This window comes from Montipora capricornis, chromosome 8 (assembly GCF_036669925.1).
Source record: "Montipora capricornis isolate CH-2021 chromosome 8, ASM3666992v2, whole genome shotgun sequence".
NCBI classification, from domain to species: Eukaryota; Metazoa; Cnidaria; class Anthozoa; order Scleractinia; family Acroporidae; genus Montipora; species Montipora capricornis.
In genome coordinates, this window is record NC_090890.1 from 48,155,703 (window position 1) to 48,170,702 (window position 15,000).

The following is a 15,000-nucleotide window of genomic DNA, read 5'->3' on the forward strand; positions in this document are numbered from 1 at the left end:
ACCGCCATTTATGAATAAGGTCTATTTTCTCTAGAGAATGCCAATGAATATGATCTGTATTACTTCTACCAGGCTAGAGATCCTAATTAACTAACCTTTACCATAACCTTATTGATAGAAATGGGTAAAGAATGCTTAGACTTTAAGGGACACTTCGTGTTGGATATCAAAATGGGGAATGCATCTAAATACTTGCATATCAAATTTGGCTTGCATCTAACTACTTGCATATCAAATTTGGGCTAGCATCTAAATATTTGCATATCAAAATTGCGCTTACATCCAAATACTTGCATATTAAATTTGGGCTTGCATCCAAATACTTGCATATCAAATTTGGGCTTGCATCCAAATACTTGCATATCAAATTTGGGCTTGCATCTAAATACTTGCACTTTTGGACATGGGTGATTTTAATTGCCAACTTGTTCCCTCCTTTTTGACACCGAAAAGTACTAGGCTTTTATTTGCCTTTAGTTCTACTATATTTGGCATGTTCCTCAGGGACATTTCCAAGGAAACCCTCAATAAATGGAAGCAAATCCACGGATAATGCACAGGTTGGGCCTGGAATGAGTAGCAGGAAACATGGAGCGTTAGACTGCGTTGTCTCAATAAGCCCCTTTTTTACAGGAGCGCTTTGCTATGTAATGCACTTACCTGGAACCGCGGCTCTTGGTTCAAAATTACTTATAGTCGGCGTGCTCCATTTATAAAACTAAGAAGAAATCAAGGTTAAGAATTAGCGGTCTGTTGCTCAGTTTCTGTTGGTGGGAAAGCTTATGTTTTTTATCTTTAGAGCGACTACCATATCTAGCACTTTCGAAAAGAAAAAGCTCTATCCAAAGGGAGTGTTAGAAATTGTTTAAAATGACACTTCCATCACAAAAAAATCTCCCTTCTTCATGTTTTGAAATTGAGTTTGCTTATGACTTCGCTGTCGAAGTTTTAAGCCTTCGTTTCAAATAGACGATTAATTGAAAGATATTTCAAGTTTTATTTAATGTTCAGCCATTACAAACTTTAAAATCTTGAGAGAGCTGGGTCGAGAAAAAAAATGACGTTACACACTCAATTGTCCAAAGAATGGGTTATGTGTGTACACGACTGACTACGGCATTCGGGCTGCGGTTTTGGGCTTGCATAACTAATATCGCTGCATTCACACTTGGCGCATTTGTAATCGAGTGAGTCTTTGACGTCATTCTCGCCTAATGGTCAGTTGTGAACGAAGAAAATAAAATTACGGTGATTTGGTGAAATGCGAATAATCCAATCACTTCAAGTTAAGATGGCTTCATATCTTAACTTTCGTCGAATCCAACCAGCGATATGTTGTTTTCAGACTTTTTACACCTCCGCTGTGATGTTCATCAATTCGTTTTCGTCACCATCGTTCGCTTTCATTGCAGAGCTATTAACGATTCTCAGAAAAAAATTTGGGCCCTTTTGTTTAAAGCAATCCATGAGCCAAACTAGATTCGACCGTAGCAATCAGAAAATCTTCGAGATCGCGCTGTTACGCGCTTTTACGGGCTTTGTTGGTGAAAGAAAACAGGAATGAGCGTAGAGCCAATCAGAAAAAAAGCTCATCGTTTCGAAACAATAACAAGCTGCCGCGCGCAAAGCAGAGTGGGGGCAGAGTATAAAATCTAAAGCCTGTAATCAAAGCAATTGAATCTTTGAATCGAAATTTAAGTAAAAAAAATTGCAGATCGGATGTTGAACAAACAAAATTTCACAATTTGAAGAAGAAAAAAAGAAAAGTGATGTTTTGATTGCAAAGACACTTAAATCATAAAAATAAAAATAAATCCAGGCTTCTTTGAACGGGGTTCGAATCCATGACCGAGTGATTTCGCTGCGCTGTGCTTCGCTACGCTGCCCTCTACCAACTGAGCTATATCAAGCCAGCTGGGACCCACACACTTGTACTTGTGAGTTCGAAATAATGCACATCCCTTGTGAGGTGAACGAATGAAAGCTGCAGAATATATGAAATGCTCATACATTTGAACTGCAGAAATACATGAAAAGTGGGAAGTAACAAGTGATGTAGAGCACCAAATGAGCCAATCAGATAACGCGCCATGCGCGGGAAAACAAGTACGAGCAAGAAACTGTTGGTCTCTTTCTTCTGATTGGCTCAGAATGTGACGCGATTTTTTTAAACAGATAATGAAAATAGCCATGCAAAACCAAGAACATCCTCTAAAATTAATTACCTTTGGTACTTCAATTGAAAGCCCCTCTAAAGCTATGTTAATTTAAGGTGACTCCTCAATATTGCACTGCGCATCCTGTACTGCGCAGATGCTGTGTCAATATTTATAAATTGGTCAAATTTGCAACATTGTAAATGTGGCGTAAGTCGGTCATACACGCTGAAACAGTTCTAAAACACGTGAGAGAAGTGTGAATGACCCATAACTCTTTGCGAATAAGCGCGCGCATTCCGAGAACGTGGCGAATTTTGTTGCTGCGATCTACGATAATCGAGATAGACAGGTGCGATGGTGTTTTACTCTTAAGCAAGCACGGTGACCTATATTTTTAATTGCATTATTTTGGTGTACAAATTATCTCCTTTAAATAAAAAAATTCAAAAAAGATTATCGGAAGGAAAAAAAGATATAGCTAAAAACGTACACAGAGCCCCCTACCCAGGGGTGTAAATTATGATCTTGAAAACAACGATTCGAGAAACGCTTTGAGTCAACGTCGTTTCAAGTTGAGTGTTTTTTCCATAAACTATATAAGACTGTTCCATATGCTCTAGACATTCTACCTATCAGGTGTTTTTCCAAGTGTTACTTTAAAAACCCTCTCGTTTAGCTACCGCAAATATGTACCCTGGCCGATAAAATAACGCGCGTGTTTAGTATCAGTACAGGCATCAATGGGGTAAGATTGGCCCACTATATCTCTTAAGCAAGCATCTCAAAACAGGGATTAGTAGGGAACATTCAGGGAAAGGTTCAAGAAACTCGTTTGACAACTTTTTTTTTCTTTTGAGGAATCACCAATCCGTTGGGGGGGGGGGGGGGAGAAAGTGGTTAGGGAAAAAATTGAAATAACTTATCTCACCATAAACTTGCACGATCTCTTCCTTCTTTCGCACAACTTTGTGACTTCTTTCCCGTTTACAAACATCATTAGCTGATATTCGCCTTCACTGGCTGTTGGTGAGCGCCTGCAATGAAGTCGACAAAAGTCCTTTCATATGGGACCATAATTCGAATACGTGCAATGCTCATTCAAATTTGTAGAATATTAAATCTCTTGTGACAAACCAATTCGGATTCCGGATATGGAAAATTTTAGTTCGGATATGGACAATGCCATATCGAATGAGGCAAATGTCGTTTCGAATGTGAGAGAGGATGAAAGTGCTTGTTCAAATGCCAGTTCGAACTCGCAATACCCTAGTTTTCAATTAAGAGAGGAAATTTAGTTTCAGATGGTCTCACCGTGTTTCACAAGCGATCCTTTTATCTGATACGTCGGTGGGGACGATGTCACATTCCACTTCATGTTTGTCTGATTTAAACAGGACTATGTTTCCTAAGTTTGCGTCAAGTAAACTAAACTGGTCATTGGCGAAACCTGCGGAACGAAAAAAGAAGCGAAGAGTAATTTGATCGAGCCCACCAATAAGGGAATCTTTGCTGACGGCATTGTTTACATTTTGTTTCATTACAGCGGTTATCAGTCACACGCGCCCCTCAACGACATTTTTTCATATTTCGAAAGTAAAATTTAGGTGGACGTCAATGAAGCAAGATTGTAAACAAACACTCCCTTATAACCTCTAATGTTTTTGTGCATTAACAGATAATGGTTTCCATTTTCCTAATTATGTTTTGAAACTGAAAATGTATTTAAGCCCCGTCCACCCGTATCCGGATAAATTTTGAATGCGTAACTTTTTCTTTCCGGATACGCCATCCGTCCACACGTAACCGGCGCTGGCGAATTCGGAACTTTGTGAATACGCTCTCCAGAGTGAGCTCAGTCTGAATCCGGAATTTTTTTTATCCGAATAACGTAACAAGATCGAGCCCAGTTCCTTACCGTGAAATCAATGCTCAAGATGGCTGCCGAGGGCAATATTATTTCTTTATGGCGCATGCTCTGTTACCTCTGTTTCCTTGAGGAGTCCTGAGTACTAGCGTGAATCTGGATACTTTCGGACACGTGTAGACGGGAATGTGGACGGGCAAATTCGATTTGAATACGTTACGTGTGGATAGGAATATTTTTGAATCCGGAAAGAAAAAGGTGCGGATTCAAAAGTATCCAGATACGTGTGGCCGGGGCCTCAGTTAACATAATTGCCTACCTTCTCCATGTACATGAATCATAGTCCCACCTTCCAAGCTGCCTGTTGTCGGGTCAATAGCCGTGACAGAAGGTTCTGTTGAGGAAAATAGAATATTGCGGCTTCTCTATAAATTTGCTTTAATTAGTGTTAAGCAGGCCTGGTGCTTTTTCCCCAAAATCTCTGAGAATTTTTGGGAATTCTTAGTTCGGATAATTACGATTCTTTTATTTTAAAATGCTAATCTTTCATCATGCTCTGTGTGGTATATTACTGTGACATGCATACATACATCCTTGATTGACGACTCCCCGTGAGTGCTTTTCAGGGTAAATGACACATAGCAACAACAACAACAACAACAACAACAACAACAACAACAACTGTTAAGAATACCAACTAGCCGGAGGCAAACCAGTTGGCTATTTACAATTGCAGCCGAGAAATTTAACCAGGAACAACCAGGAACAAATTCAAGATGAAGTCAGAACGGGTCTTACACCCGGGGTCTCGGGATCTGAAGGCAACTTCCTATAGATCGTTTTCACTGTCAAGCAAAAAAAAAAATAAAATCGAAACCGTTTATTGAAATAGGCCAAAAACTTGGGATGTTGTAGGAGACAAATTCATAAATCACGAAACCAATCCTCAGGTCTGTGTGGTACATCGTTTTTGAGTTATTTGTCGAAGTGCTTCACGTAACTTGATAGAGTTTTGTATGGAGCTGCCATGTTGGTGCACCACCATTGTGCACCAATATGGCGGCCAGAAATCAACCCGAACATCTGGAATTCCCTTAGCGATGAAAGCGCCTACTGAAATATATGTGTATGAACACATCTCCTAATGTACTTGAAACACTCAGACTGCCGAGATTCATAGGCATCGACATTTTTTTCAACCAAATAACTTTGTATCATGGTGTCACGCAAGGTGACAATTCGGAAATTCAAGATGGTGTATTTTCGAAAAGAAAGACGTCATGGAACTGGAAACTTGAAAAAATTTATATTTCCAGGTCAACTTCAACCTCCTATGGATAAAAACTTAGAACACCTTGCGATTTGCACAGCCACCAATATATTAACCTGCGGCATTGTTGGCGCGAGAGGCAAATAAACGAACGGCGAAGCCGCGCGGAGAATGAGAAGGGTCGCTTTGAAATACCTCAGCGGCCCTCCCCATTCTCCACGCGGCTTATGCCTCTCACGCCAACAATACTCAGGCTACCAATATATTCATTTTATAGTTACACAACATGGACATCTCGGTGTTACATAAGTATGATTTGTATCCGGCCACGTGAGTTCTAAGTGATTGACCCATGTATCGATTTTTTTAGAGTAAAATAAATAGAACTGTATAAGGTGTTCAGTGAACTTGTCTTGTTCTCTGAGTCGAATATATTGCACTTTGGTCCAAAAAAAAAAAATTGAAAAATGGCAGAATCATAAAGGATTTCTTGCTCAGATGTATGGATAAGACACGTCAGATTCGTTTTTAATTATAACAATTTCAGCCTGCGGCATGAAATTATGTTGAGAACACGTCAATTAATCCCAAACAGCGCATAGAGTTGAAATTAAATTGATTGACAGGAAAGTCGCGAAAACGCAACAAAACAAAATGGCGGATAGGTTAGGAGAAAATAACAATTAATTCAGAGTTTGAAAGAGAAGTTTTTATTTTTGGTTTTGGTCTATCAAGGTTTTCAGTTTTTCAACCAATATCTTTAATGATGGCGGGATCAGTGAGCCATGACTCGAAAAAAGCACGAGAAGAGGAAAACAGAGTCAATTTTTTGCTTTTATATTTTAAATAAGTAATCACATGATTTCTTGAGTGCAATTTGGGAAAAATCAACACTCGTACATTTTTCAAAGACCACAAATTGCACTCGTCTTACGGGCTTGTGCAATTTGATTAGCCTTTGAGAAATTTCCTCGTGATCATTTGTCATATTATCACCTATACATCATATTTGTCAAATAACATTAATTAAATTCTGGCATCTTTAATTATAAGAAACACTTGAACCCCAAACTGACGCATTACAGTACGGGACTGCATTGCAGGTAACGAAAGTTGCAGCCGGCTTACATGGCAACCAGAGGTTGACACTCAAACTTAGTTTGCATATGCATTGACGGCTACCCTGGCATGAAGACACATGAATATAGCTTAGAAAGTCACGATTCAAAGACCTAACGTTTCGACACTCCTGTCTATTTTATCAGGAGTTTCAAGTTCAATTTGCGTCGTAAACGTTGGTGGCACAACAAAGGACTCTTCGGATAACATTGAATCACCCCTGATAAAGACACTAGACCGGATGTGTCGAGACGTTGGGTCTTTGGATCGTAACTTTCTTTTGCACTTTGGGCACAACATTATCATAATGGCTACCAAGGGCAAAAACACTTTGACTGAAAAATACAGTTTAATTGGTCTTTTAATACTTAAACGTTATCTGGTGAGAGAGAGCTTTGCTGGGCATCAAGGATGGACTGCAGTTACCGAATTGTCTCACGGATTCCGTAAAGTGCCATTTTCAAAGGTTTTCATATAGGTATTTTGCAGCCCATCTCAAGAGACACTGTTAACAATGTACAATTGCTAGTGGGCGATGGAAGGGAGTCAATTGGAGATCTATTGTTTTAGTCCATAAACATGGCGATATTACCTACGTTCTCTCAATCATGAAGCTGTTTTCGCTGAGCGCCGAAAGTAATTTAACGATTACTTTGACTTGGTGCCTGTCTCAAACGTATCGCGCCAATTTATGCTCTGCAATTCTTCTGCAAAAACAAAGCTAACGAGACTTTGCCTTATCTGCCTTTCGTTATTATTGACCCTTGCGGTTCTACCCTCTTTTGTATCAGGCTATAACAATTATAATTTAAAAGTTCTAGAAAAATTGCTACGAGAGGTAGTTGCGAAATTCAAGGTACGGTAACTTCAACGAAATATAACTAATTGCTTTCCTGAATATTTTACAATTGCCCGCTTTCACCATATGATAATGCAGTAAGTTTCAGGGATTTCTATTCACAATACAGTTGTTTAATCTTTGAACTTAACATCCATTGTTTTTTATGCAGAGAGCTCCCCAAAACGTACGGCAGTATGAGCGGGTGAAAGTAGTCTATTTATTCAAGTTATTTTGACCTTCAGGTTCACGTTGTACACCAACAGCGAATTATGCTATGACTAGATTTGTACCGACAGTTTTAAAAGGAAAGATAAAGAATGGACGGCTAATTCTGTTGCATGCTTTGGGTAATTGTCAAAATCTTAGATATGTTTTCAGTTAAAGTTGCATATCGCACGTGCAGCACGACGTATTTTTCCTTTTTAATAACCACTGAAAAATATTCTTATTTTTCGCGTTGCCGTTGTCAAACCACCTCTACCTCTTTACTTAAACAGTTCTTTTTTGTTTACCATTTCGCTGTTTGTTAAGAGAGTCTGAGACTGGATTTTTTATGGCATTTAAATATTTCAAAAGAAGATTATCGAAAGGTAATTAATGATAGCAAAGAATGGATATTATTTTGCCGTGAGTATAAACCGTAAACCTAAACCTAAACCTTGTGATGATATTCGCACGGGGTTGAAAAGGATAAGGACAAAGGCTTTTAGTTAAAAAATGAAGGGTGTTTGTTTTCTTAGATTATTAGGATTACAAGTTTTTGTGTAAATAATCTATTTTAAGTGTTTTCAGTTCGTTATCCTGTTTAGTTTTACAGAGCTTGGAGGCAACGATATTGAACCTCGCTGCAGAGAAAACACTAGTGTACAAATACAATTTACCATTTTAATTGTATCGTGAAAATTTGTCTTGTTTGTCCCTCTCCGTCTAGTCCTTTAGTTTTGCCGTTGAGTTCCAAAGTTCACCAAAAATGTGTGCTTTGAGCCCCAAGAGCTTAGTTTGGCCGTGGTTCCGTAAACTTCTTCGAAAGCTGACTAGGACCCTAATCAAACTAGACCTTATACTCATGCGACACTCTATGAACTTTTAGGGTTTCAGTAGGCACTGGTGAAAACATTTGTGGAAGCTATTGTCGATGCTTGTAAATTACTTTTATTTGTGTACTGAACTGAAATGTGAAATAATCATTTTTTGCGATGATAACAAACTAGAATTCAAAGAAGGAGGGCTATTTCTCATTTAAATCAACTGTGAAACCTTATACAAGTGATGGGTCCCGGCTGAAAGCTGAAGGACGTCGCAAATTGCGAAATCAAAAAATAAGAAAAAAGAAACCGTGCAAATTAGTTTATTATTGAGGATTGAAGTCCACACATATGTTCACTAAGTTTTTTAGAAATAAATAATTAACAAACTTGAATGATTAGAAAAAAGTTTAGCGAAAGCGGAACTATAATTTGGAACGTTTACACACGCAGAAACGTTCACTCAACTACTATGATAGAGTTAAGTGCTTGACTTAGGGAGTAAAACGCGATCGACCGTTCCACAATCACGATTCACAAGGTACGCAATTTGACCCTCGTTTGCAGATCAGGCGGGTGAAGTATAGTTGCTAGTGAACTCTAAAAGCTTAATTAATTTAGCCTCAAAAGTTTTTTTGGACTTTGAAAAGTATTAAATAGACAAATAATTTGCCTCGTGCAAAGCACCGCCACTCCATTGAAGTGGAACTCTGATTTTGAATATCGATCGTGTATAATACATCTTCCAGTTTTCTTCCTGTTTGAGGCATATTTCAGGGTGCCTTTCGGAATGTGTGGAAACGCCACTAAAAGATATATGAACTGAAACGAAAGACCAAGATCTGCAATCGTTGACAAACATAACCGCTATATCAGTCCTTTTGTATTATCCTTTGAAAAGATCTTAAGAATGTTTTAAAATATGTATAAACGTGTATGCTTCAAGTTATGTTCGATCTGTTAAGTTATTAAGACAGATCCACTGCAAGGTCCTAACACAGTGAAAAGTGTTCAATTTGATGAGCGGGTAACAGACAAATACGACGAGTGGTACTGATTTCGAGAGACAAACAATCACGAAAGCAAACAACAACGACACTTACCAATTCCAGAAGATACTGCATCAGCTAAATAAACCATAACAGAAAAACAAGGGTTTACTTCAAGCGATAAAATACCTATCGCTAAATATTTGCAGAGCGGGGCAGGGTTTGTTCAAACACACTTACCTAATGTTAAAATCCACAACACCAAAAAAGCCTTAATCGGCATGTCTGCCGAAAACAACGTATGACTCCTTAGGCTAATTGTTTTTACTACAATGTGCAACTTGTTTCAAACCTGAGTTCTGCTTGAAAGACTGCCCTTATTTCCTAAACAGAGGGAGATGACGTCATGGTCGTCAGAGGTCAGGACCCAATCAATTATGAAATCACTGGAAAAACAGTTTGATCAAACCGGCACTTCGGGGGACAAAGACGACACAAAGAACTCTTTAATTCCTTCCTTTGTTGAGCAAGATGGTTTTGTGGTCAATGCCAGAGGAGAATTGAGTATGGGGGCATGAAATTTGGAAGGCTTGTACCGGAATTTAGAGAACTTTAACAGCAACAACAATTTCACAAGTGCTTTAATGAAGACTGCACTCTTTCACAAAACTTAGGCCGCAAACAGACAACACCATCGCTTTATAAATTAAAGGTTTTAATCCGGCTACCTTTTTTGAGTTTCATGTCCCAGTGCACGCTTCCTGAACTCACGTGAATAAGAATTTTTTCAGCTCAAATTGAACTGCCCCCACTGAGGGTGCATACAATCATGGATTGCCTGCTGTGGTAGTGTTATGTAAAACGTTATTCAGTTGACCCCGAAGAATCATCACTTGAGCCATAGTGAGCTAAATGTTGAAATCTAAAACCGGTTACAACTGTTTTACCCGATAAGTCAGATACCTTCTTATAAATTCTGTGTTTGTGACATTATTTCGGCTGCTCTCGGCACTTATCCGTCCTTCATGTCAAGATAATGAATATAATCGTAATAATTAACTTTGATATGATTTGATCGATTTTGTAAAGGCAATAAAAGGAGCAATTGACGTTTGACCATGTCAAAGTCAAAAAGGCATTCACAGGGAACTAAAATCCCTACAAGACGGGAAAATCCAGTCTCATTTCTAGCGCCGCAGAGTACGCTTGAAAACGGGGAGGGGGGAAGGGCGGGGTTAGCTTTTGGTATATGGATCACGGAAGCGTGTGTGGAGGGGGAGAGGTTTAGGAGAAACAACACCGTAACTGAGAAACAAGTTGGGGCTATAGCCCCAAGCCCCTCTCTCTCCGCGGTCCCTGCGGTAATCTTGCTGACTTGAATGCAAATTCCACAATGCTAAGAATCATTGTGTTATTTCTAAAGTGCACACTGCAATCGTGGACCTCTTAAAATAATCATATTAGCTGATAAAAGATGATACCCTCTACTTACTCCCTCCCCTAATCCAATGTTAGTTTAGAAGCGCCCAAAGTCAGTTGCACTACATTAATTATCATCACTGGCATAGGAGAGACCGCATCGACTAATAGACTTTGTTTGTGAGTGTATCTCAAATAACGTTTAAGCCGAAATTTTTCCCAAGAGTTTTGTCTAAGATTATGACACGTCAACAGACCAAAGTTTAGTATTAATTCGCGTAATAAGGAAACAAAATCACAAAAATACAAAACAGTACAGCAGCGAGTGACTTAGCACAAAAGTATGTCAGTGAACTTATCTTCCTTTTACCTCCGTATAGTTATAACCTTTGAAGGAATTTAAACTTCTTTGAAATTTAAAATGTAAGGGAATCGAACCGTTCGCAGGAACTCTTTGCTTTGAACTCTTAGACTAATGCTGAACTTATTGAATCGCTCAAATTGAAAAGAAATTTAAGACCTCTAGCTCTATTAGTTCATTAAAGCTTTCAAGGACTAATTTATTCATTTAAATAGTTCGATGTTATCCAGGCCCGGGTTTCTCGAAGCATGATTAGCGCTAACCAGCGTAGTCTCAGCGTTAAATTCCATGTAAACATATTGGTTTTGAGAACCGCTTAACCAACGGTTAACGCTAACCAGGCTTAAAGCGACAGGCCCCTGATCATTATCTCATTTCTATCGCTTTTCTTTCCTTGCAAACAGTACATTTGAGTTAAGACACAGACTCTTGCCCTTTATAAGCAATATATTTTAAGTAGTAGCTGTTTATCGCCTCTATGGCATCACACAACAACGACTGGTCTTACCCTAGCCTTTCTCTACAAACGTTCCTCTTCTAACAAATCTGTGTCTCCAGGAAACCTAAACTAGTACCTGTTGGCCCCTAACATCTTCCTGCCTCTCTCAAATTGTCTCATCTGAGTATTCTTGCTTTTATTTTATTCGGTGATATTTCCCTAAAATTTATAAGTTCTACAACTATCTGCCAGGAAAAGAGCTGAAAATGAAATGGAGAAGTAATCCTCGCACTTATCTTGACAATTTCAGCAATTGTCTCTTAATAGACACCTATAGGGGCCTGTTTCTCGGAAGCCCCGAAAACTTTTCGGGCCCGAAAAGCCATTTGTAGTTATTTGTGAAACTGCCAACCATTTGTTTTGGAAAGCCGATCTTTTAACATGTTTTCAGGGTAACAAAAATAAAAATAACTGTGAAGTTTGATGGCTTAAATCCTCTCCGTTCTTGAGATACAAAAGTAACTGTGACTCCCGAAAATGGCCCGTAAAGTCTCGGGACCTTCGAGAAACGGGCCCCTTGAGACTTTAGATGGTTCAACAGGATTCGAACCCATAACCTCTGCGATGCCAGCGGTGCAATGACGCCTACTAACTGAGCTATGAAGCCGCTCAGTTGGGAGCAGGTCAATAGGGAGTTTAAGCACGGACAATGACAACGCCTACAAAAACGCCACTCCAAAATATTACTTAGCTCTATCGCAAGTATTTCGCAATCATCCCGTCTACGGGTGAACTATGTGCCTGGGAGGCGTGGTGGCCTCATCCGGGTCCGGGTCCTGGCCGGGGACACTGTGTTGTGTTCTTGGGCAAGCTACTTTACTCTCACGGTGCCTCTCTTCACCAAGGTGTATAAATGGGTACCGCGAAATGCTGGGGGTAACCCTGCGATGGACTAGCATCCCCATCCAGGGGGGAGTATAAATACTCCCAGTCGGAAACCGCCGGCCTGATGAGCCTTCTGGCTCGCAAGCAGTTACTTTACCTTTTATGGGCGAACTATCACGAGATGAGTACGAACGGTTTTGAAGTAAAAGCAGCAAATGAATGGTTCATTGTTACATGCTCACGTTGTCGCCACACCTAAAACTTGGTGATTTCACGTTTTTGTTTTTTGGAGTTCGGCAAAATATGCATGGAAAATCGTGCTGCACGATTATATTCCTATTTTAACCAATGATATTCTTGCTTTGTAGCGTTGTCGTTGCCGTAGTCGTCGTCTTTGCTTAAACTCCTTACTTTGTTGATCGGACGTGGACGTGCATGCGCATAAGGCAGTACGTTTTAAAATATTCCCCTGTTCTCACTTGCGACTCCATTGGTAATGTTCAGTCACTAGGCAGACCATCCTAAAGTTTAGAAGTTCTTAATGGGGTCATTCGAATCCGCAATTTCAGCAGCTAGTGAATGAATTTGTAGTCTTTTAGGAATTATTAGAGTGTGTTTCGTGGACCTTGTGACCCGAACAAACGGAGAAAAACGGCGTAAACGTTACCTTGTATGAATAGTCTACGATGGATGGAAAATAAAGCAAACGGCAAAACATTGGGCTTATGGTAACGATACGAATTTAGTATAACGCAGACAATGGTGTGCATTCTCTCTCTTTCTCTCCCTCTCTCTCTCTCTGTCCCTTTCTCTCTCTCTAAATTTGTGTTCAACAATTGCTCCCATTTGGGCTGAAGTGAACGAAAAAGTCTTGTTTTCTACGTGATATATAAGTTGATTTTCAATGAGGCTTGCATATTCTTTATAGGCATATGTGAGCATGTATATTGGACCTATAAGCAAGCTTATCCACACAACGTGATTAAACGTCGTCCTCAGATCATTGGTCATGCTAATTGTCACGTTTTATTGGCCCAGATACTTTGAGAGTTAAATACACTGTCCATTTATTTCCATCGTTAAAAGAAAGGTTCTTTTTATCTGCTTTTCATTGCAAGATCAAGATCTGGGGAACTTTTAAAAGATCGTGTCATGATCGTGAGGTACAATCATGCAGTTTTCTGGTTGATTGAGCTGCAAGCCAAGGTCACGAAAAGCTTACCACATCCCATTGTTAGGATACTTTAATTAAATAAACATTAGACGATGATGAAATTGTTTTTATTTCGCAACTACAAAGTAGATCTTTTTAATTCGGCCTTTCCTGTTCCTAGTACGTAGTTAAATGTTGGTAATAAAACACAGTGCGACATACTGTAAAGACTCGTGTATAAGTCGCACCTTTTTGCTTTAAGTTTTATGCCAAGAAATGTTTTTGACTGAAGGAAATGAAGTTGCACCGTTTATATCATATTTGTAGAATGCTCCTGATCATTTTCCTTTCTGGCGTTCAGATTAAAATCGAGACAAGTCTTTTTCCTGCTATGAGTTCGGAAGTGACGAAAAAGCTGGCCACCCCTTTTCGTCCCCAATCCCCTGCAAGGTGCGCCCCCCATTCCTCCTTATGATGGGTCATCTTCTGGCTTCCTGGGAACTAGAGAAACTAGAGAAAGATGTAAGAGGGAAATAAAGCTGAACTGTTGCGACAAAAAATTATTGCGAGGCTTGTGGCTAACTTTTGCCTTCCTCCAGTTTCGCTTCAACCCTGTAAATTACAGATGAATTCTGTTTTCTTTGTGCACGCGGTTAACATGCAACAAGAATTACTGTATTGTACTGAAACTGCAATCCGCGCTTTTTTTGAAGACGTTGTCCCTTAATACTTTAATTGAAGTCGAAGATCTTCGCATTTGTGAACGCTTCTTACGCAGAAGCGAAAGGAAAGGCTGAAACATTGAGGCTTGAACGGGATTCTAACTCATGACGCATGCGATGCCGGTGCGATGCCGGTGCAGTGCTCTGCCAATTGAAGCACAGGGACCTTAGGATCTACGAAGGCGACGTCGTCAAAAACGTCATCTAAGAATATAATTTTACACTATCGTAATTCATTCGCGATTATTCCATCTCGTTCACGTCGCACAATGTGGGCCAAATATCCTAGAAACAAATTGGTACGAGTGGTTTTAGGGTAAAAAGGAGAGAATGAAAGGCTCATATTAATTTGTATGCTTACGTTGTCGTCTCAACCTCAAATTTGGTGTTTTCACGTCGGTGTTACAAAGAGCACCGGGAGAATATGTGGTCAAATGCGTGCGGCATGTGCAGCTCGATTATTTTTCCTCTTTTAACTAGACTGCGAGCAGCCTCTCTTTTGCTCTAAATCGTTGAAACGAACGAAGACTTCAAAATGGCTGAAACTGCGGGTCGCAAATACCGCGGGCGTTTGTTAGAGCACTCTAACCAACGCCCGCGGTATTTGCGACCCGCAGCTCCAGCTATTGAAAGCTCAACGCACACGTTCGTTTCAACGATTCTAGAGCAAAAGAGAGACTGCTCGCAGTCTTTCTTTTAACCAATGTTAGTATAATTTTCAGCGGTGAATATTTAACAATTATTCGCCGAAGGC

The 15,000-nt window shown here is 39.7% G+C and overlaps 1 protein-coding gene across 1 annotated transcript in view; it reads right to left on the reverse strand.

Moving 5' to 3' along the window:
- The window catches only part of LOC138014080 (fibrocystin-L-like), an 84,723-nt gene that overhangs the window by 63,655 nt on the left and 6,068 nt on the right, over window positions 1–15,000 (reverse strand). The window contains exons 3-6 of the mRNA XM_068861108.1: window positions 4,343–4,448; window positions 3,471–3,606; window positions 3,088–3,193; window positions 661–718 (exon numbers count right to left, since the gene is read on the reverse strand). Of these exons, the coding sequence (XP_068717209.1) occupies window positions 661–718; window positions 3,088–3,193; window positions 3,471–3,606; window positions 4,343–4,448 (406 nt within the window). The remainder of the gene's footprint in view (window positions 1–660; window positions 719–3,087; window positions 3,194–3,470; window positions 3,607–4,342; window positions 4,449–15,000) is intronic.